We start from the raw sequence: 24,667 nt of genomic DNA, 5'->3' as shown, positions 1-24,667 counted from the left end.
GGTCTTCCAAATGGACAATGACCCCAAGCATACCTCCAAAGTTGTGGCAAAATGGCTTAAGGACAACAAAGTCAAGGTATTGGAGTGGCCATCACAAAGCCCTGTCCTCAATCCGATAGAAAATTTGTGGGCAGAACTGAAAAAGCATGTGTGAGCAAGGAGGCCTACAAACCTGACTCAGTTACACCAGTTCTGTCTGGAGAAATGGGCCAAAATTCCAGCAACTTATTGTGAGAATCTTGAGGAAGACTACCCAAATGTTTGACCCAAGTTAAACAATTTAAAGACAATGTGACCAAATACTAACAGTATAAGTGTATGTAAACTTCTGACTGACTGGGAATGTGATGAAAGAAATAAAAGCTGAAATAAATCATTCTCTCTACTATTATTCTGACATTTCACATTCTTAAAATAAAGTAGTGATCCTAACTGACCTAAGACAGGGAATGTTTTCTATGATTAAATGTCAGGAATTGTGAAAAACTGAGTTTAAATGTATTTGGCTAAGGTGTATGTAAACTTCTGACTTCAACTGTGCTTACTGTTTCGGGTCCCTAGACCTCCCTCATGCTTAAGTGTAAAATAATAACAGTAGTTTCAGTTGTTCTATGACATATTTAAAACCCAGTAGGCAAGCATTATTAAAGCGTTAACCCTTTGTTTTACAACAAAATTGGCATAGGCTATACTTATCATGAAGGTGATTTTTCAGGAGCGAAACATTCTGTTTGGGGCCACCTTGCAGACATACAGTAGACTAATTGTAAAAATAAAAAAAGTTCTCCTTTTCCAAAAAAAGATAATAAAAGAGATCTCCCAATTTCCAAAAAAACGATTCCAATAAATCTTTCCACTAGATGGCAGCAGTGGCATAGTCAGGGGTGGGCCAGGGCGTGGCCACCCAAATTAGAACCAGGCCCACCCAGCATATTAGAGATTATTCTTTGACTTCAATTATATATTTATAAAATAGTAAAAATACGTATGCACAAATGCGTTAATTCTGTTTTCTGAAAATGCGAAAGAACTGCTTGAATGTGCCGCTTCTCTGTTGTTAAGGAAAATTTTGTGAAAAAAATACAGGTGAAAACTTGGCCCACCCCTTTTTATTGAGGCCCACCCAAAAGTAACCTTAAGGATACGCCTTTGGATGCCGGAAAATACTAGGAAAAATTATTTCAGATCTGAAATGCAGGTGGCTCACTAATGCAGCTGAGCTCTCGCCATGTGCTCATCTACATGCATTCAGTGTATTTTGTGATCCCACACACCTTGTTTCATCAAATATGTCGCCCTCTGAGTGAATTACAAGAGTAATCTAGGTGTCGATGGAAAGCTTTGCGATGATGTATAACATTTCATCAATAATAGCTGAGAACACATTTTGCCGATTATCTGTTTATGGTGCTTTTTCTTCTGGACTGCATATTTTGTTCTGGATATCTCAGATACAACAACACAACATAACAAGCTAACAAAGAAGTAAACAATGGCAAATATTAAGGAAAACAGCCTAAAGTAAGAGCTGGTATAGAGTTTGTAGCTACTTGGTCCTTACAGAAGCACTGGTCGGAGCAGCTATTAAACATTTGTCTTTGCTGTCATACAGAGATCATATTTCACTTTGGGATTCTTTAGATAATCATTCACATTGTGCTGTTATGGCAACAAAATCGGTATAGTCACATTCCTGAGAATGAGAGCTTTCATTTGATATGTCAAATGACTATTTAAGTGCTATTTGAAAAAAAACGTTCATAATTGTATTTCTACATCATTACCACAAGGTGGTGCTCATTTGCGACACAGAGTATTTCAGGTCTTGTTATTTATGTAACATTAATTCAAAAGTTATGGAGTTCTGCGAAAAGTTCAGTTTATAAGCTTTCCAATGGTATCACATAGGGCTGCACAATTAATCGAAAAACTAACTGTGATTATTGCTGCCACAATTAAGTAATTGTGAAAACTGACAATTACAGAATTCAATTCAAAAGTCTGCTCCTGTTGCGTCAATGGTTTCTATTTACAACATGTTTTTGCAGTGGTTGAGTATTCTAACTGATCATAGACGTTGACGTTGAGCAATGAAATGGCAATGGCATTTTAGAGAAGCTCAAATTAGTCCTCTTTCCTATCAGTAAAGACAACTGCAAATGTGTTTTTTTTTTTTTTTAAGACAACTGATAATAATGTGCAAGTTTTAAACAGTCTGATGCTCAGATGCTTGCTTTCTGTTCGCGGTGGCACATGAAAATGAATACTGAAGAAACATCACCTAACACTCGAAATGAAGCTGTAGAACAAAAGCAAAAAGCACTTTGGAATTATTTTGGATTCACTGAATTATTTTAGAATTATTTTGGTATTTTGCACCACTCACTTGCAACGTAGATATACACTGCAAAACGAGCAATGCAACACAACTAAAATGCTCCCTCTGTAATCAAGGCATAGACGTGGTGTAAATAATTTATTTATTGTGCTGTTGCGACAGCTTCATTTTTAATGAGAACATTCTCAAGAGTGCAGAACCGAACTACAGGGCTCAAACAGTGTAACTGCAGTAAGTGACAGCTTCAGTCACTGTAATGGGAGAGTTTGTTGCGTTGCTCGATTTCTGTGTACAATTTATTAAAAATTGTCATGTTAATAGGTCAACGTGAATTTGATTCATATAAAACGGCAATAACGTAATTCAGCTTAACTGAACACAGCTTGTTTGGGATGTGTAGCCAACATGAAGAATATGAATGGCATATTTAACTGTTCATTTGCCAAAAATGGCAAATTTCTTCACTACTTATATTTCTTTTATACCAAAGACATCCCTGTATAAAAACTTTAATCAGGCCTAACAACAACAAACATTATTACAATATTTAATGCTTAAAAGACAGTGCAATGTAGCTCATAACCACTACTGAAATCTGTTAATCTGAAGAACCACGTGGTTGCCTGCTTTGTGATGTCACGGTAATTGCATCTTTTAATTGACATTAATAATGGCGATTACAATATCAAGTGCAATAATCAACAATTATGACTTTTATCATAATCGTGCAGCCCTAGTACCACATATGACTTACTTATGTATCCGCCGATTTTTACATTTTAAGTGTAAACTTATGAAACACTCCTGGTCCTGCCTGGCGGGTCCACAGAGTTTAAGGGATTAAAATATTATTGAAAACACAAAAAACAAAAAACAAAAAAAAAACACATCAAAAGCGACCATTTTAACAGTGTGAACACCAGTCAGAGAATGCAAGCTGACACGTGAGATGGAAGTGTCATAGAAGTGACATGAAGTGATGTGGTTGCTTCAGAAAATGTGCTTTTCATTTCGCATTTTGTTTTGGACACTGTTTTTTTTTTTTTAAGGTGTTGGTGAATGGTAAAGATGTCTGTTTTGTTCACCTCATATTTGATTTTAGACCACTGTTGGTTAGGTTAAGGTTAAAGTTTCTGATTAGTGAGGTACGTTTTACTCATTAAAACCATCCTCTAACATTCACCTTAAATTTTTTTCACATTAATCCTTTAAACACCGTTTCACTCACTTTTGGTGCCCCCCACTGGACATTTCACTGGAACTGCAGTGAAACGTGAAATAAGGCACATCATTTGTTTTGCAAAAATTTTGCTACAGTCACATAATATTCATGATATCAGGCTGGAATTTTACTGTGTGAAAATGTATGAATCATAAGTATTAACATCACACAATGTTAACGATTTCATAAAAAAGACCCCAATATAGACCAGCTACCAAAAGACCCCAAACTGAACATTAACAGTAATAGCGTCTAGTTCTGGAGTGCCAGTTTGAATGTGGTTGATATGAGAATGTTTTGAGGATAAGTCAGATTCAGTGGAGTCTGCTAATACAGTGAGGAGCCAGGCAGGGCGGGGAATGGTCTGTCAGGAGGAATTCCGGGAAAGCTATTGGGATTTATTGGAACTCATCAGTTTGTTAACACATGTTAATTGTCCAGAGATTAATCTAATAAACCTCTTGTTGAGCCGCAGGTTGCTATAAATAATATAGTGCTCATCATGTGTTATTATAGTGGTACATTATCACAGTGTGATATGAGAATTAAGCAATATCAAATGAATAATGTTGTACTGAATATCAGCAAGTGGTGTTTATACTTGATGATAACAGGACCTAAAGTGGAAATAAAGTGAAATGTTGCTTCTGAATACTCGTTTTCATACCTGTAACATTTCTACTCCTTCTCACAGACTGTGTGCATTTTGGTGTGGTGTGTTGCTTGCCCTGCCTTCAACAAGAGCTGATACAGCAGAGAAGCCGGTGAGTGCTATTGATGAAGAAAAGGATGATGGTGGTCATGTAAAATTGAACCATATAACTGAGATTACTAAAGAGACATCTCATCATTTACATACTCTACCATTATAGCAAAGAGTGCAATAGCTTGGTATTTTTATATGATTTTGACAGAAGTTAGCTGTTCTATTGTAGGCATGTGATGCTTTGCTACTTGAAAAATGTAGCTACTCCACTTGAATACAGCATTATCTTGGTGTCTCTCACTCTTAGTCATTTTTCACTCCATTCATGGATAATCAAGTGCATTCCTGATGTTGTTCTGTGAACAAATGAGCCCCATCAGGCAGATTTTCTAATGTGGTTTGAGGCAAATGATTCTCATTACTGTAGTACAAACAAACCCAGGCAATAACAACGCATTAGGTTCTTTGGTTCCTCTCTCTGTTAGATGACAAGTAGGTTTGAAGAAGTACCTAGAATTTTACTTAAATGAAGAAAATGTTAATGATGCTTGCATATGTAAAACTTGCCTCTATGATTTTGTGGGTGTCTGCCAGGATGTTGCTATGTGGCTGCTAAAGTGTTCTAGGTGAGTTGCTATTAGTGCTGCAACAACTCCACCAACTGTGTAACGTCATTAACAACATTGTTGAACCAACGTGGTTCGAAAGTAGTTCAATACTAGCTTGTTAGTTTCTCCAATGATGCATCATACTATGGTGGTTAAGCAGTGAGCTACGTTGTTGAATGGGAAACACACCCTTGGGAAGTTGCTAGTTGGTTTCATATCCAAGTCAAAAAAGCCCATCTCCAAGTCATTTAACTTCTTGTCCCTAGATATGGCTTGGGTCTCTCCATCAGTGTGAATCTGTGTTATCACCTGTTTTATCATATACTAAGAAACAGTATAAGTTGTATAGCTTAAAAAAATAATGGTATTAACTCAATAATATCAGTTTCTCTTGCCATTAGGCTTCAAGTAGGTTTGGATATGTAAGAATGCAGATACTGGAAACTCTGTTGGCCCCTATTGCCAGTGCTGCACCTGACCATTAAATCAGCCCTTACTGTATGAGCTTATCTTTCCATTGTTTGGACATTTGGTCTGCTCTGCTCTGATGTGGGATTGTCCGTTGGGAGTATATGGGTTGTGGCCTCGGTTGGGCGTTGATGTGAAAAATTACACTCGCATATAAGTGCGTCAGTTAATGCACGTGTTCAGTATAAGTGACAGGAACCCAGACACGCACACACTCATAAGCTGAAGATAAAGACCACTAAAGCTATGGGAGGTGTTGCAGTGGCAGATTCATGCTGTGAGATTTGTGTGCATGTAGTTTGTACAGCACAGAGCACACTGTTATTCTCTATTTAAAAAACAAGAGTTTATTAAAGAAATACCCTGAAACAAATGACATTGAAAACTAGAAATGAGTTTGTTGTTTCTGTCCCTGCAATTTAAACAGTGTGGCATGCTAGATGTTATAACAGGCAGGAAATCACTCGCATGCACAGATTACACTGGCTACTGCAGTGTGCTTCAGCTCCAATTCAACTATGCCATGTTTTTCTTTTAATATTTATTTTTTACTATATCCATCTTTCCATTACCCTGGCATACTTACATGTACAATAATAATAAAGACATATCATCTATCTATCTATCTATCTACGGACAGATGGATGAACAAATGGATGGATGGATAGATGTACAAAAGGATGGATGGATAGATGTACAAAAGGATAGATGAATGGATGAACAGATGGATGGATGGATGGATGGACAGATAATGGGTAGACAGATGTATGGATGAACAAATGGATGAATGGACAGATGGATGAATTGACAAACAAATGGATGGATGGATGGATAGATGTACAAATGGATGAACAAATGGATGGATCAGTCTGTCTGTCCATCCATCTGTCAAACATCCATCCATCCATATGTTTGTCCATACATTCATCTGTCCGTCCGTCCATCCATCCATTTTTTTCATCCATTTGTACATTCATCCATCCATTTGTTCATCCATACGTCCGTTCATCCATCACCTGTCCATCCGTCCATCCATCCATCTGTTTGTTCATACGTTTGAACATCCATCCATCCATCCATCCATCTGTTCATCCATATGTCTGTCTATCCAAGTCAAGTCAAGTGGCTTTTATTGTCATTTCAACCATATACAGCTAGTACAGTACACAGTGAAACGAAACAATGTTCCTCCAGGACCATGGTGTTACATAAAACAACATAAAAACAACATAAAACAAACACAGAATTACATGAGACTACACAGAACTAAAAGACCTACACATTTCCACAGTGCATGTGCAAACGTGTGCAAACAGTACAAGACGGTACAATAATTGCTGAAACAGGACAATAGCAACAGCAAGAGACAGTGCAGCACCGACCAGTACACAGTTCTAGTGTGAAAGTGTCAGATGAAACAGGTAGTGCAAAAAGATATTACAGTATAATAGATGTAATGTAATAGATGTAAAATGTAAACATAACATACTATGACATAATATTCTGCAGATAAGCTTATACTATATATGGACATAGCAGTTATTGGGGTAGCAGCCAGGTAGATGTGACAAGAAATTAAGTACAATATTTTATGAATACAGTAGCAGCAAAAAAATTCGGGTAGATAATACAGAAATTTGCAAAATTGCAAAGGGAGTCGGATGGTGTTCAGTTGAGTGTGTGTGTTGTCAGTCCAGTCTCTGAGTGTTGAGGAGTCTGATGGCTTGGGGGAAGAAACTGTTACACAGTCTGACCGATTGGGCCCAAATGCTTTGGCACCTTTTGCCAGACGGCAGGAGGGTGAAGAGTTTGTGTGAGGGGTGCGTGGAGTCATCCACAATGCTGGTGGCTTTGCGGATGCAGCGTGTGGTGTAAATGTTTATGATGGAGGGAAGAGAGACCCCGATGATCTTCTCAGCTGTCCTCACTATCCTCTGCAGGGTCTTGCGATCCGAAACGGTACAATTTACAAACCAGGCAGTGATGCAGCTGCTCAGGATACTCTCGATAGTCCCTCTGTAGAATGTGGTGAGGATGGGGGGTGGGAGATGAGCTTTTCTCAGCCTTCGCAGAAAGTAGAGATGCTGCTGGGCTTTCTTGGTTATGGAGCTGGTGTTGAGGGACCAGGTGAGGTTCTATGCCAGATGAACACCAAGAAATTTGGTGCTCTTGATGATCTCCACAGAGGAGCTGTCGATGTTCAGTGGAGAGTGGTCTCTCCGTGCTCTCCTGAAGTCAGCAATCATCTCTTTTGTTTTGTCCACGTTTAGAGACAAGTTGTTGGCTATGCACAAGTCCGTTAGCCACTGCACCTCCTCTGTATGCTGACTCGTCATTCTTGCTGATGAGACCCACCATGGTCTTGTCATCGGCGAACTTTATGATGTGATTTGAGCTGTGCATTGCTGCACAGTCGTGAGTCAGCAGAGTGAACAGCAGTGGACTGAGAACACATCCCTGGGGGGCCCCATGCTCAGTGTGGTGGCAGTGGAAATGCTGCTCCCGATCCGGACTGACTGAGGTCACCCAGTCCAGGATCCAGTTGCAGAGGGAGGTGTTCAGGCCCAGCAGGTTCAGCTTTCCAATCAGGTGCTGAGGAATGATTGTGTTGATTGCTGAACTGAAGTCTATGAACAGCATTCAAACGTACGTTTCTTTTTGTCCAGGTGGGTGAGGGCCAGATGGAGGGTAGTGGCGATGGTGTCGTCTGTTGAGCGGTTGGGACGATACACGAACTGCAGGGGGTCCAGTGAGGGGAGCAGCTGGGTCTTGATGTGTCTCATGACGAGCCTCTCGAAGCATTTCATGATGGTTGGTTTGAGTGTAATGGGATGGTAGTCATTGAGGCAGGACACTGAAGACTTCTTCGGCACGGGGACGATGGTGGTGGCCTTGAAGCATGTTGCAATGACGGCACTGCTCAGGGAGATAATAAATATCCGCCAGCTGGTCTGCACATCCTCTGAGCAATCTGCCAGTAATGTTGTCTGGTCCAGCAGCCTTCCGTGATTTGATTTTTCATAGAGTTTTCCTCACATCAACCGTGGTAAGACATAGAACCTGGTCGTTGGGAGGAGGGGTGGTCTTCCTCACTGCCACGTCATTCTGCGCCTCAAACCGAGCGTAGAAGTCGTTCAGCACATCTGGAAGGGAGGCATCACTGTCATAGGCAGGTGATGTTGTCCTGTAATTGGTGATGGCCTGGATGCCCTGCCACATGCGCTGCGTGTCGCCACTGTCCTGGAAGTGGCTGTGGATTTTCTGGGCGTGTGCGTGCTTTGCCTCTCTGATGGCCCGGGACAGTTTGGCCCTCGCTATTCTTAGGGCCACCTTGTCGCCTGCCCTGAAAGCAGAGTCTCGGGTCCTCAGCAGTGCATGTACCTCCGCAGTCATCCACGGCTTCTGGTTGGAGCGTGAGGTGATGGAGAGAGTGACGTCACTGATGCACTTGCTAATGTAGCTAGTCACTGATGCCTTGTATTCCTCCAAGTTGGTGGAGTCGCCATCAGTGGCAGCCTCCCTGAACATGTGCCAGTCAGTGTGCTCAAAACAGTCCTGAAGAGCAGAGATGGCTCCTGCTGGCCAGGTTTTCACCTGTTTCAGAACCGGTTTGGAGCATCTGATGAGCGGTATGTATGCTGGGATTAGCATAACAGAGATGTTGTCTGAGTAGCTGAGGTGGGGGCGGGGCTCCGCACAGTACGTGTCGGGGATGTTTTTGTAAACAAGATTCAGTGCGTTCGCCCCTCTCGTTGCAAAGTCCACATGCTGATGGAATTTAGGGAGCACTGACTTGAGATTCGCATGGTTGAAATCTCCGGCGACAACAAACAGTCCGTCAGGGCGTGTGTTTTGCCATTCGCTAATAGCCCCATACAGTTCACAGAGCGCCTCCTAAGCATTAGCACTTGGGGGAATGTACACTCCAATTATGAGGACAGATGTGAATTCCCGTGGTAAATAAAATGGTCTGCATCTAACAGTCACAAACTCCACCAGCGATGAGCAGTAACTAGAAACTAGTACCGAGTTCTTGCACCATTCCATGTTAATGTAAACACACAAGCCACCACCGCAAGCCTTTCTGCACAGAGCTGCATTTCTGTCGGCATGAAACAAGGCGAGTCCGTCTAGCTGAATGGCGGCATCCAGAACTCTGTCGCTGAGCCATGTCTCCGTGAAAACAAAGACGCAGCAGTCTCTAAACTCACACCGTGTAATCTGCTGGAGTCGGATGTAGTCCAATTTATTGTCCAGGGAGCAGACATTTGAGAGCAGGAAAGACGGGAGAGCCGGCCGGCTAGGGTTTGTTTTTAGCTTAGCATGGACTTCTGTCTGTCCATCCTTCCATCTGTCCATCCTTCCATCTGTCCGTCTGTCCATCCGTCCATCCGTTTTGTTTTTTATATAAAGTTTTTATAATTACTACATCCTCCTGAGACTCAGATTTTGCTATTTCATTTTGTTTAACATAACAACAGTGTCTGGTGCATAAGAAACATACTGTATAACAGTAATTGTTTTAAAAAATATCTATTTTATTCATATTTTACTTGATGTCCTCTATGACTCAATTTCTGTTAAAATGAAGGAATGTTTTTTTTTTCCATTCAAAATAACACCTTGTGTTAATCTTTCCATAAAATATGCTGAATTGTGGTATCAGACATATTTAAAGTCCAAGGAGAGGAAGCTGTCATGGCTAAACCTCAAAACATTTGGTATCTCTGAAAAGCCCAGGGTTTCCACTTCACTGTTTTTCTCAGTCGCTTTGGCTCCATTCTTTAATGAGAATAATTTTTTTCAAAAAAATAAGTTCAAATCTCTGAACAATTAGATTCTTGTTCACACCAGATTTGAATTTCTTATTTATTTAAGCAAATTGCACGTGTTTTGGCACATGTGTGCAAAAGAGTAAGTACAACTGTCTACAGTTTGCACAATAACTAAATGCACATGGCTTGCTGATCAAAACTGATGAGTTGATTCTCAGTGAAATTGTCATACAAATTTCATTAGTAAAATACAAACTTCTAAACATTCATCGTTTGAGCCATCACATGCAAAATGATCCATTCACTTTTCAAAATCTGTCAGACATACACGTATATACCATAAATATCTATGACATGGAATGTTTATGATGTCTGCTAAATCTCTGGCCAGACCAATAAGAACGACAGGATGTCCTCCAAGAAGATGGGAACTTGTAGTGTGACGTACAGTGAGGAGGTACAATTTATTGTTTTTTACAGAACTACTGCAGGTTTTTTCATATGTCTTTACATGTAAGAAATGTGTAAAAATGGACATGCAAATGTAAATGTTCTGTTTACATGTAACACATTGCTACAAAATAAAATTGACTGTATACATACAAATGTGCATATCCTTTTTCTGTGTACTACAGTATTGTACAGTATTGACTTTTCCCAGCAAACTTTTACCTACTGTTGAAATCAGTATCTAAAAAGCTCAGTGTGATACACGATAGCATTCAGCTAGACAAAACTGACATTCTTGTATAGTACAGTAAGCAGTAAACAGTAAACATTTCCAGGGTTGACTGATATGGTGAAAAAACATCTAAACATTTTGACCAGTACGGCTCACACGATGACAAAAAAAACAACAATTTCTCATTTTGGTGGCATTGGCCAATTTACTGACACAATAACAAGGTTTTGAAGCATGAATTAAATGTTTTGGGTGAGTTACTACATTCTGCAAACATGCAATAGAGTTGAGATGTCCCATAAAACAGTTTTGACAATTGTACTTACAGTTTAGAGAATGTTAAGTCTATTTAAAAAATGAGCCAAAGTGACTGAGAAAAACTGTAAGATACCCTAAGATTTACAGCTGTGGCATGTACAGTATGATCTCGCAGAAATATAAATATCTACAGAGAACAAAAATTAATGGCTGGGTCTATAACTATAACTCTTTTTAAACATTTTGCATTTTTAGAATTCACAAAAACATAATATATTTATGTATTGTTTTCCAAATGAGAACGTCCCCAAAGGGAGGTTTTGTCCAATTTAGCTTCCTAAGACTACAGCTTAGTACGTACCAGTACACTCACACACTCATGCACACACATACATCCAGTCGCAGGCTTGGCGTCGTGTGACCTTGATGGTAATTTGGAGAGGATCAGAGGTGCATTACAGGCCTTGCGCTCTTGTTTTTTTTTCTCTCTCTCTTTTTTGTGGAATGAATGGATTCTTTTGTTTGTTGGTCCCTTCCCTCCTTCCCCTGCCTGCCCTGCAGACGCTCAAATTCTTTGCTCCTGTGATTGATGAAATGCAGTTATATAAGTAACGGGAATTAGATCAAATCTGTGTCCAGCACTCTGAAGAATGTCACTGCACTGGGCTGAGCTCCAGAGTTCAGACTTATCCTGAATGTAGCACACTCCATTAGTTTCATTATGCCTATTTTCTTACAGAGTGATCATGTCATTCATGACTGAGCGCTGAAGAACAAAACATGTGTTTCGACTTGCTTGTTGTTGGGTGTGGTTTGGAGAATCATTCTGTCTTGTTCAAGACCATTGTAGAGGTTTTGCTTGTATAACCTTGAGACTTGCAGTATGTGATTTGATACATTGATCAGTCTACATTGTTTTTAGTGTCAGTCTCCGACAGCACGCCCACAGACCACCCACAGTCCATTAATTGAGCCATATTCATGAAACACGAGCAATATACATTTGTGTGTGAATTTTTGGTAAAACTCGATTGGACTTTTTACTTAAGAATGGATTTATGAGGCCTGGGTATCTCAGCGTGTATTGACGCTGACTACCTCCCCTGGAGTCACGAGTTCGAATCCAGGGTGTACTGAGTGACTCCAGCCAGGTCTCCTAAGTAACCAAATTGGCCCAGTTGCTAGGGAGGGTAGAGTCAAATGGGGTAAACTCCTTGTGGTCGCGATTAGTGGTTCTCGTTCTCAATGGGGCGCATGGTAAGTTGCACGTTGATCACGGAGAGTAGCATGAGCCTCCACATGCTGTGAGTCTCCACGGTGTCATGCACAACAAGCCATGTGATAAGATGCGTGGATTGACTGTCTCAGAAGAGGAAGCAACTGAGACTTGTCCTCCGCCACCCAGATTGAAAAGGGGAAATAAAAAAATAAAATAAAAAAAGAATTGATTTATGACTGAATTACACACAAATTTATTCTGCCCATGAATAAGGTCTAGTGACCATTTAATGCATATTGCACACAAAAATGGCAAGTGTGTTTTCTGTACAACTGCCCCACTATTTGAATACATTTATCTGCACTAGTTATTGTGGTTTCATTTATTTTAGGTAACCCCCCCAAAAAGACGTAAAACACAAAATGAACTATGGTTGGTTGCTTACAGTGGTAAAACATAAGGGATATAAGGGATAATTCACTTTAGCATAATAAATTGACCAATTAGAATCAAGTATTCCAGAGAGCTGTGGAAAAAGTGTGCACATAGATCTTCACTGCATGTTAGTGTTAGACTCAAATATTATCCAGGCCAACTGACTGGAGTAATACAGTAATAATAATAATAATAATAAACAATAATATTTAACTACATATTTTCTACAATTTTTATTTTTTTATTAATGTCAGCCATTTAATGTTCATCTCTCTTGTGCTTTACATATGCATACATTTGTAATACATTTAATGGAGTTATGTTTTCAAAATAAAAAACATTTGTAACTGTATTCCATTATAATATCTAGTAATATTAATCATATCTAATAATAATAGCTATTCAGGTTAGCTGGGTTCCAACAGCAAGAGTGTAAATGCAAAATGGACCAAGACTAATGTTGACCATAAAAGAGAATCAGATATTTATGTATTTTGAAATATTTTTATATTTAAAATATAATTTTTATAAAACATTATAAAATATAACATTCATAGGTTTTTAAAGCCTTAAAGGAAATCATGGAAAAGGTAAATATGAATAAATTACTTAAGGTTTATGAAGCACACATGCACATTTGACAAAAGTATGTCAATTTGAATGACAATTAATCAACATAATCGCGTAAGCCATAAAACAGACAATTAATCGTCATAATCGTGAGAGCCCTAAGACAGACAATTAATCATGATAATCGCAATTAATTGTTTGACAATTACTCGTCAGCCAAATTTCATAATCGTGACAGCCCTACTTGTTATTCTCTTGTTTACAGTCAAAACAAGTGAAAAAATCTACCAGTGCTGAAGAAGTAATCCAAAGTATTTAGAATACATTACTGACCTTGAGTAATCTAATGAAATATGTTACAAATTACATTTTACAGCATGCATTCTGTAATTTGTAGTGGAATACATTTTAAAACTAACCCTCCCAACCCTGATTTCACTAGACTGTATAGGCTATACCAGCGTAATACTTGCATCAGTCATGGAAAACGATTGATCACCACTGCATGCTGCATATTTGTTACAGATAACGTCAACATATATACTGTACATGCAGCATGAACATAATTATAAAAGGTCTTTATCCTTCTTTTGACAGGTATCTGGACGGCAGTCTCGTCAGGCAGAGGAGGAGGGGTTTGAAGGAGTGTGGGGTCCATGGAGCGAGTGGGCGGAGTGTTCTCAGAGCTGTGGAGTGGGTGTGTCTGAGAGGAGGAGACAATGCATGCCACCGCCCCAAACCCCGCCCCTCATCTGGAACAGGCCAGCATACCTGCCCCCAGGTGTCCCAAACCACACCCCTGTGATCTCCGCTGTCAGGCCCTACTACAACTCCATGCATCCTGGCAACGAGCCCCCTCCATATGGTGCAGGAGTTGCTGAGAGGCCTCCATTTTATTCTCCACCTCTCCCAGCCAATCAGAATCCTGGATTACCCCTCTACCGAAATGAAGCTGGTAGTGCTGGGCCAGTGAAATTTGGCCCTTCCAATCAGGAGCCAGTTTCAGTCTACCGTTCCCCTTCGTTTTCAGCTTCATCTTCCTCATCCTCTTCAAATCCGTACAGTCAGCACGGAAGAGTTCCCGGACGGTCGTCTAGTCATGCAGGAGGAAGAGCTGTCAGCACTGGCAGCAGGAGGTTGCCGTTTCATATTGATTTTGATTTTCTTTTTTTTTTTGCTTTGATATTTTAGCAGCAGAAGTATGAGAAGCATGAAATGTTTATCATATCGCAGTTCAAATAGCAATTGCAATATTTGCCAAAGTAATTGCACTATGATTTTTGCCCAAATTGTGCAGCCCTATTCCTAGCATACTCATATACCCTATTTTTCTGTCTCTCTCCCTCTTTCTCTTCCTGTCACGCCAGGTCTAGTTCTTCTATTCGTCCTGGACAGTTTGGGTATGGCAGGGTCCCCTTCTCTCTCCCCCTACACAGACAAAACCGGCATGTGAGCAACACACGCCGCCACAACACCACCACCACAGACAGTCTCGATGCTGTAGACATTAATTCCAACTTTCGTGACGACAAAATAGAGGGAGATGTAGAAAGAAGTAAAACAGAGGCAGCCAAGATCAACAGAGAACCAAAAGAAAAGAGAAGAGAGAAAGAGATGGACATGGAGAGGAGTGATATTGCAACTGAGGGACCAAGTGACAGCAAGACGCCCAGACGGGCAGGAAGAACGCAGGAACGAGAGAGAATTGCCCATTTCCGGTCCTCGACCCAGAGACAAAGCCCGGCACTCGCGGCTCGTGACAAACGCATTGACGGTCGTGCTTCTCGACAAGTCCCACACTCATACACACACACTATCCACCGAGCACACACTCCCAGAGACCCTCCTCTCTACAGCCTGCCTCGCCCCCTCATCCAAACACCCACAAACCCCAACCCTGAACCCTGGGTCCTGCACAACGGCTCCCAGCCACCCAGAAATGATGCAGAGAGGGGCTGGACGGCATCAGCGGCTCCCGGCAACTACAGGTGCTCTGGCAAGGACAGAGAGTACCGCAGGTGCAGTCTACAGGTAAGAAACAAACAGGAAATGTGCAGAGTATTTTTACCAACAGTAGTATGAAAAAATGTAATATTTAGGCTTCTTTCTTATTTTTTTATCTGCTGTACTCTTATATGTAGTTAGTTGGTGGGTCATTTAACATGTGGAATTTGAAACTAAAGGGGCCATATCATTGCAAACTGTGTTTTGCTTTCTATTTTGAAATAAAAAAGTTCAATATAGACATATATTGACAAATCTGCCCTGTCCATAAACACCTTTTTTAAATTAAGCTGGAAAAACAGGTTGTTCAGAAATAATCATGGTTGTGCCATCACAATTCTGAGTACATTAAAGGAATAGATCACCCAAAAATGAAGAGGGGTGAAGATTTTTGGGTGATCTATTCCTTTAAAAAATTCCCAGCCACATTTACATATTAAGGAATAGTTCTCATGTAAAATGGTCATTAAAAAAACTAAAACTTTATTAAAACTAAATAAATTTAATTTGAAGTCATAGCATTTCTTAGTCTTTTAAATAAATGGATTAATATTAAAAGTGGACTTAAAATAACAAAATATGATAAAATGCTAAAAAAGAATAGTATACTGCCACTTTAACTGCAACATTGTAAATGGACTAATCAGAGTTTAATCCAGTTCAGACAGCTTTAATCTTTCTAATACCAAATATTTACCATTCACATCATAATGACCTGAACTATTTTTTTTGCATTTCTTTCTCTGCTCAATTTCCTGTACTACTCTAGCTTTCTCTTGGAACTTAGCAGTGCGATACTGTTGGCTTTTGTATGACAAATTTCTTGTTATATTCCTCATTTGTCAGCCGCATCAGATAAACGCGGACTGCTTAATGACTAAATGTAAATGTTACTGCTACATCTGAAATGCATGCATTTATGAATGATGCCTGAATTCCACAATTTCATGGCAAACGAGATTTTTACAGTTTCTGAAGAAAATGTCATAAGCATCATGTTTTTAGGATGCTTTGTCAAGTTAAAAGTAAAAATTTAAAAATTCCCAATGCGCTCTAGGTCCTTGTGGTGGCGTAGTGACTCTCCTCAATCTGGGTGGATAAATTTCAGTTGCCTCTGCGTCTGAGACTGTCAAGCCACGCATTTTATCATGTGGCTTGTTGAGCGTGTTACTGTGGAGACATAGCGCGTGTGAAGGCTTCACACTATTCTCCACGGCATCCACGCACAACTCACCACGCGCCCCACTGAGAGTGAACCACATTATAGCGACCACAAGGAGGTTACCCCATGTGACTCTACCCTCCCTAGCAACCGGGCCAATTTGGTTTCTTAGGAGACCTGGCTGGAGTCACTCAGCACGCCCTAGATTCTAACTCTCGACTCCAGGGGTGGTAGTCAGCATCTTTACTCGCTGAGCTACCTAGGCCCCCCCAGTAGTAATCACTTCTTGAGATCCCTGCATTCTGTTGTGCTTTGTCCAGCTGTCAAGAATGTGTCTTCTGTGAGTGACTCTCATTCTGTGGCTGCGCTACATGTGTGGTTTGTTGAGCGCTTTACTGTGGAGACATAGCACGTGTGGAGGCTTCCCGCTATTCTCCGCGGCATCCACGCACAACTCACCATGTACCCCACCGAGAGTGAACCACATTATAGCGACCACGAGGAGGTTACCCCATGTGACTCTACCCTCTCTAGCAACCAGGCCAGTTTGGTTGCTTAGGAGACCTGGCAGTCACGGCATCCATCACGCTATTCTCCCCCTTCAACATTCCCGGGAGCACGCGGGAGTTGCAGATTTAACCATGGAGATGCTTTCAACAGAGGTAGAAGTCCATGTAGCATATGGTCACAGAGTAAAATGCTCCGCAAACCTCCACAAATTCTTTGACAAATTGCATCAAACACTTTTTGCTAGGGCCCAACTGCGCCCAACGCCCAATTGCATTTATCAAATCGATATTTGGATTTCCCCCTCTTCCAGGAGCTCATTCTTCATCTATTTCTCCATCTCTCTCAGAATCTTGACAATACTCATTTTCTTTAGCTTTTACTGCAGATCTACTTGGTTCATTTGAACTCTGCCTCGTTCTCACTCCCCTGAATGTTGGCAAGGGTCAGATTCTTAGTAAACAAATAAATCACCCTATTCCCTTCAATCCAACTTTCCAGGATCAGCCTGGGAGGTAGTTATATTATACATCTCCAGGCCATTCCAGCAGCCCAGAGTGAGCTCTCAAAAAAAAAAAGAGTTAGTACTTTTTGAACTGCGGTCAAGTTTATGTGGTTAAACAGTTTCCTGCATTTGGTGGGGTGACACACTGTACACAAGTGACACACTTTTCGAAGGAAGGATTTAGAAATTGGATACATGTACACACGCTATAATGTTTGTATTACTGGGACACAGCTTTCTGGTGTATAGTTTTAAAGCCTTTTAAGTTATGGGACAAGTGCAGTAAAACTATTTTGTGTATTGCATTTTTGAACAGGGCAGGTTTATTGCAGCTGTGACTGTTTTCCCAGTTTGCAGGTCAGTGTCCGGTTGCATGAAAATCCTTAAAGGGATAGTTCATCCAAAAATGATTATTCTGTTATAATTTATTATTCATTAAATTATGATACCATTTTAGTGTCACATTAAAATATAAAACCTAAAAATTGAAAAAAGATTTTGAGAGTAAAGTCGTAACATTATAAGAATAAAGTCGTAAAATTACAAGATTGGTATCTGGAGACTGCAGCGGTTATGTAGAAAATGTAATTTATTCAGGAGAAAGAACCAAACAGACATTCCCAAATCTCCTCTTTTGTGAAATCTGAAATGGCAACCAGTGCTCCACTTTTCTGTTTTCCAGCACATCACTCACATGTTATTGTCCTTATGACTTTATTCTCATAATGTTAGTATTTTAACCTTATAATGCTACAACTTTATTCTCATAACATTATGACGTTATTCTCATAATGCTACAGCTTTATTCTAATTATGCTATACCTTTAATCTCATAATGCTACGACTTTATTCTTTAAACTATCAGAGCAGCAGAACGGCAGTACAGGAACAAGACTGAAGGACAGTTTAACACCACCAACGCAAGAAGCATGTGGCAGGGAATTAATATCATCACGGACTTTAAACGGAATAAAAACACCGCCATGAACACCGCTGCCTCTCTCCCGGATGAGCTAAATACTTTTTATGCTTGTTTTGAGGGAAATAACACCGCCCTTGTGGAGAGAGCTCTCGCAGCTGAAGCTACAGAGGTTAGTTCACTCTCCGTCTCTGTAGCGGATGTAACCCGATCCTTCCGACAGGTGAATATCTGTAAAGTCGCGGGTCCAGACGGCATTCCGGGCCACGTCATCAGAGCATGCGCGAACCAACTGGCTGGTATTTTTACGGACATTTTCAACCTTTCCCTCTCCTTGTCTGTGGTCCCCACATGCTTCAAAACGTCCACCATTGTGCCTGTTCCAAAGCAATCCAAAATCACTTGCTTAAATGACTGGCATCCTGTTGCTCTGACCCCCATCATCAGCAAATGCTTTGAGAGACTAATCAGAGGTTACATCTGCTCTGTGCTGCCTCTCTCACTGGACCCATTGCAGTTTGCTTACCGCAACAACCGCTCCACTGATGATGCCATTGCATCTACAGTACACACTGCTCTCTCCCACCTGGAAAAATGAACACTTATGTGAGAATGCTGTTTGTAGACTACAGCTCAGCATTCAACACCATAGTGCCCTCCAAGATTGATGAGAAACTCCGGGCTCTGGGCTTAAACGCCAGGTGGTTAGAATGGGCAGTAACATCTCCTCATCACTGACCCTCAACACTGGAGCCCCACAGGGCTGTGTTCTCAGCCCACTCCTGTATTGCCTGTACACACATGACTGTGTGGCAACACACAGCTCCAATGCCATCATTAAGTTTGCTGATGATAAGACGGTGGTAGGTCTGATCACTGACAGTGATGAAACAGCCTACAGAGAGGTAGAGTGCACACTGACACGCTGGTGTCAGGAACACAACCTCTCCCTCAATGTCAGCAAGACAAAGGAGCTTGTGGTGGACTTCAGGAGAAGAGAAAGAGAACACAGCCCCATCACCATCAATAGAGCACCAGTGGAGAGAGTCAGCAGCTTCAAGTTCCTCGGTGTCCACATCACTGAGGAACTCACATGGTCTGTCCACACTGAGGCCTTTGTGAAGAAGGCTCATCAGCGCCTCTTCTTCCTGAGATGGCTGAGGAAGTTTGGAATGAACCGCCACATCCTCACACAGTTCTACACCAGCACTGTAGAGAGCATCCTGACTGGCTGCATCTCCGCCTGGTATGGCAATAGCACCACCCACAACCACAAAGCCCTGCAAAGCCCTGCAAAGCCCTGCAAAGCCCTGCAAAGCCCTGCAAAGGGTGGTGCAAACTGCCAGACACATCATCGGAGGTGAGCTTCCCTCCCTCCAGGACATATATACCAGGCGGTGTGTGAAAAAAGCTCGGAGGATCATCAGAGACTCCAGCCACCCGAGCCATGGGCTGTTCTCACTGCTACCATCAGGCAGGCGGTATCGCAGCATCAGGACCCGCACCAGCCGACTTCATGACAGCTTCTTCCCCCAAGCAATCAGACTTTTGAACTCTTGATCTCTCACGATCAATATACATCAGCACTGCACTTTATTAATCTTATTATCTCACACTGGATAATAAACATAAATTATATTCTCTCTTAACAACACACTGGCAACTGATTATCAACCGACAGCCTGAATGTCAATACAGTACAATACAACCTACTGTACATTTTATATATACTATATATACTATTTTTTTTATTGTATAATGTGTATTCTATATTGTGTGTATTGTATACTGTACATTGTATGTTATTATTTGTATATTGTGTTGTGTGTAATTATGTGTATAACAGATGTTTAAATTGTGTTGTGTTAATTTGATGTTATTGTAAATTGGTATATGTCTCATCACTGTCACGACTGCTATGTTGCTCAGAACTGCACCCAAGAATTTCACACACTATTGCACTTGTGTATATGGTTGTGTGACAATAAAAGTGATTTGATTTGATTTGATTTGATTTTAATGCTATGTCTTTGTTCTTATAATGCTACAATTAAAATGTAATGCTACGACTTCAGTCTAATGCTATGACTTTATTCTCATAATGCAATGATTTCAGTTTAATGCCACAACTTTATTCTCATAATGCTACGACTTCAATCTAATGCTACGACTTTATTCTCATAATGCTACAATTTCAATCTAATTCTATGACTTTATTCTCATAATGCTACGATTTCAATCATATGCTACGAATTTATTCTCATAATGCTATGATTTAAATGTAATGCTATGACTTTATTCTCATAATGCTACTATTTAAAGTTAATGCTATGACTTTATTCTCATAATGCTATGATTTAAATTTAATGCTACAACTTTATTCTCATAATGCTATGACTTTATTCATATAATGCCATGATTAAAATGTAATGCTATGACTTCAATCTAATGCTACGACTATTCTCACAATGGTATGATTTAAATTGAATGCTACAACTTTATTCTCATAATGCTACGACTTTATTCTCATTATGCTACGATTTCAATTTAATGCAACGATTTTATTCTCATATTGCTATGTGGTCATCACTCACTTTTATTCATAATTCATCTGGCCCCTTTTCTTGTTGAATGAGACTAACGATATGAACAACGACATTCAGCTCCTCCTCCTGGTCAGCAGATCATCGTTAATGATGTCTGATTTGTTCATGTCATTCACAAACAAGTTTACCAGTACATTCAGTTCGTTCACATCACAAACGAAATGACTGACTCTTTCTGTTAAAAGGTGTATTCATTCAGTGGTTCCAACCAATGATATGCTCCTTCACAGTCTGCTCTCAAATGCTATTGGCTCATGCTAAAGTAATTCTTTAAAAGCAACACAAAGGAAGACAAATGGAATTGGCATGTCTACAAAAGTATGAAGACACTTTAAAAATAGAGTTTAAACACCATAACCATTTTCACCACAAATGGCAGGTCTTATTTTTCCTGTATTTTGTCTAATGCTTGGCTTAATTATTACCAGTACAAAGAAAAAGTTCAAGAAAAGCCTAAACATCATACACTGTGCATCAAAGCACAACATTTCAATGGGTGAAACCAATGATATTCTCCTTTACAGCCCACACTTGAATGCTGTTGGCTCATGCTAAAGTCAGTCTTTACAGGCATGAAAAGCAGTAGAGCTCATTGGCTTCGCAAGGGAGAGACGTCAGTGAATTAAAAATATGAGTCAGGGTATGGAGTTGAACTAGAACAATTCGTTCAAAAAGTCTGATTCGTTTACGAACGAAACATCACTAATTCTCATAATGCTATGATTTCAATCTCATGCTACCACTTATTCTCATAATGCTATGACTTTATTCTCGCAACATTACAACTTTATTTTCAGAACATTACTACTTTAATCTTATAATTCTACAACTTTTAAGATTTTCTCCCCAATTTGGTATGCCCAATTCCCAATGCGCTCTAGGTCCTCGTGGTGGTGTAGTGACTCACCTCAATCCGGGTAGCGGAGGACGAATCTCAGTTGCCTCCACGTCTGAGATCGTCAATCCGCACATCTTATCACGTGGCTTGTTGAGCGCGTTACCACGGAGACATAGCACGTGTGGAGGCCCACCAAGCGCCCCACCAAGAGCGAACCACATTATAGCGACTACGAGGAGGTTACCCCATGTGACTCTACCCTCCCTAGCAACCGGGCCAATTTGGTTGCTTAGGAGGCCTGGCTGGAGTCAGTCAGCACGCCCTGGATATGAACTTGCGACTCCAGGGGTGGTAGTCTGCGTCAATACTCGCTGAGCTACCCAGGCCCCATTACAACTTCAAACTTATTCTAAGACCTTGATCTCATAATGCTATGAGATTCTGTTTTCACCTGCTGTTTAAAGGAGAAAAATAACCTTAGGAGAAACCAGGCTCACTGTGGGGGCCAGTTACCCTCTGGCTAAACAACATGAATATAATGCCAATATTAGTTATTTGTGTGCAGTGCAAGTCATGGTTTAAAATTTGTAAATAAAGTAAGCGTTAAGGTCTGGGGGCCTAGGTAGCTCAGCAAGTAAAGACACTCACTACCACACCTGGAGTCGCAAGCTCGAATCCAGGGGTGCTGAGTGACTCTAGTCAGGCTTCCTAAGCAACCAATTGACCCAGTTGCTATGGTGGGTAGAGTCACGTTGGGTTAACCTCCTCATGGTCACTATAATGTGGTTCTCGCTCTTGGTGGGGTGCGTGGTGATATGTGAGTAGATGCTGCAGAGAATAGCGTGAAGCCTCCACACATGCTACGCCTCCACGGTAGCACGCTCAACAAGCCATGTGATAAGATGCACGGGTTGACTGTCTCAGACACGGAGGCAACTGAGATTCGTCCTCCGCCACCGGGATTGAGGCGAGTCGCTACGCCAACACGAGGACTTAGAGCGCATTGGGAATTGGGCATGCCAAATTGGGGAGAAAAGGGGAGAAAATCCCCTTTAAGGTCCAGTGTTTTAAAATATATATATATATATATATATATATATATATATATATATATATATATATATATTATAAACTTTAAGATTAATGACTAATGTCTTTGAAGTCCATCCTGGATTAACTGCAGAAGTTCACATAGATGCATTGTCCTTTGTTAGTTGGCTGATGAAGGCTTTTGTTGGCAATTAAATGATAGTCTATGTATTCCATTTCAAGAGTGTAGTCCATCAATAGACAAAGGTGATGCAGGTAGAGATCAATGAGGTGCATCGCAGTTCAACTGGCAGGTCATTTCGGTGAGGTTCGGTAGGGTCCATCCTTAGTCCAAGGTTCAGGCAGTGGCATATTAAGTATCCGATGTCTTACAGTTGGAGTTGGCATCAGTTCATCCTTTGAAATCAAAAGACTGAAGTGATGTCTGGCTAGCACCGGCTGTAGTTTGTTGTCATCACTCAGCGACACATAGCAGTGGAGTCCAACACCAAGCAGGAATGGAGCTGGATCTGGCCAGCTCTGGTGACCTTGGGATATGAATAATATTAGCGTAGATGCCATTCAGTTTATGCATAGTTATAGATCATGATAGAGGTTTCTGGTTCCAGCAGACCTAAATAAAGCAGCCTAATTGTGAGTTGATGGATAAATTAGGTGTATGCCTGGCTAAATAGATGAGACTTTAGTCTAGACTTAAACTGAGTGAGTGTGTCTGCATCCCGAACAGTGTTAGGGAGACTATTCCATAGTTAAGGAGCCATATATGAAAAGGATCTACCTCCTTTTGTGGATTTTAATATTCTTGGAATTATTAACAAGCCAGAATTTTGTGATCATAATGAACATGACAGAATATATCATGTCAGAAGGTCACCTAAGTACTGTAGAGCTAGACCATTCAAAGCTTTGTATGTAGTTAACAGATACGAAATTTAACAGGTAGTCAATGTAACGACGATAAAATTGGGCTAATATGATCATATTTCTTGGTTGTAATCAGCACTCTGGCAGCTGTATTTTGAACCAATTGAAGTTTATTTATTGAATTTGCTGGACATCCTCCCAGTAATGCATTACAATAATCTAGTCTTGAGGTCATGACCGCATTAATTAGTTTTTCGGCATCAGCAACAGAGATCATGTGTCGTAACTTAGCAATATTTCTGAGGAGGAAGAATGCTGTTCTGCAAACATTGGAATTTTATTTTCAAAGGACAGATTGGTATCAAATATAACACCTAAGTTCTTTGCTGTAGAAGACGACATAACAGCACATCCATCTAGAGTCAAATTATATTTTAGCAGCTTATTTTTAGAGGTTTTTGGTCCAATAATTAGTACCTCTGTTTTGTCGGAATTGAGTAAAAGGAAATTTCTGTCCATCCAATCTTTCATTTCATTGATGCACTCTGCTAATTTGGAGAATTGTGAATTTTTGTTGGGTTTTAGAAGAAATATAAAGTTGGGTATCTTCGGCATAACAGTAAGAAACTTATTCCATGATTCCTGATAATATCTCCCAGGGGAAGCATGTATAAGGAGAAAAGCAGAGGCCCTAAAACTGATCCCTGTGGCACTTCATACATAACTTTTGTTTGATTTGACAATTCCTCGTTTACACATACAAAGTGGTAGCGGTCTGATAAATAGGACCTAAACCATGCTAATGCAAGTCCACAAATACCAACATAATTCTCCAGCCTATTCAAGAGAATGTCGTGATCTATTATGTCGAATGCAGCATTAAGATCTAAAAGCACTAGAAGAGAAATGCAGCCGCGATCAGATGATAAGA

At 40.5% G+C, this 24,667-nt stretch overlaps 1 protein-coding gene across 1 annotated transcript in view; it reads left to right on the top strand.

Moving 5' to 3' along the window:
- LOC127452615 (ADAMTS-like protein 4) overlaps positions 1-24,667 on the top strand; it is a 72,013-nt gene that overhangs the window by 2,240 nt on the left and 45,106 nt on the right. The window contains exons 2-4 of the mRNA XM_051718226.1: positions 4,255-4,324; positions 13,879-14,417; positions 14,649-15,312. Of these exons, the coding sequence (XP_051574186.1) occupies positions 4,255-4,324; positions 13,879-14,417; positions 14,649-15,312 (1,273 nt within the window). The remainder of the gene's footprint in view (positions 1-4,254; positions 4,325-13,878; positions 14,418-14,648; positions 15,313-24,667) is intronic.

This window comes from Myxocyprinus asiaticus, chromosome 15, assembly GCF_019703515.2.
Source record: "Myxocyprinus asiaticus isolate MX2 ecotype Aquarium Trade chromosome 15, UBuf_Myxa_2, whole genome shotgun sequence".
In the NCBI taxonomy this organism is placed as follows: Eukaryota; Metazoa; Chordata; class Actinopteri; order Cypriniformes; family Catostomidae; genus Myxocyprinus; species Myxocyprinus asiaticus.
The sequence above is the reverse complement of the archived record's forward strand: the minus strand, read 5'-3'. Positions and strand labels throughout refer to the sequence as shown.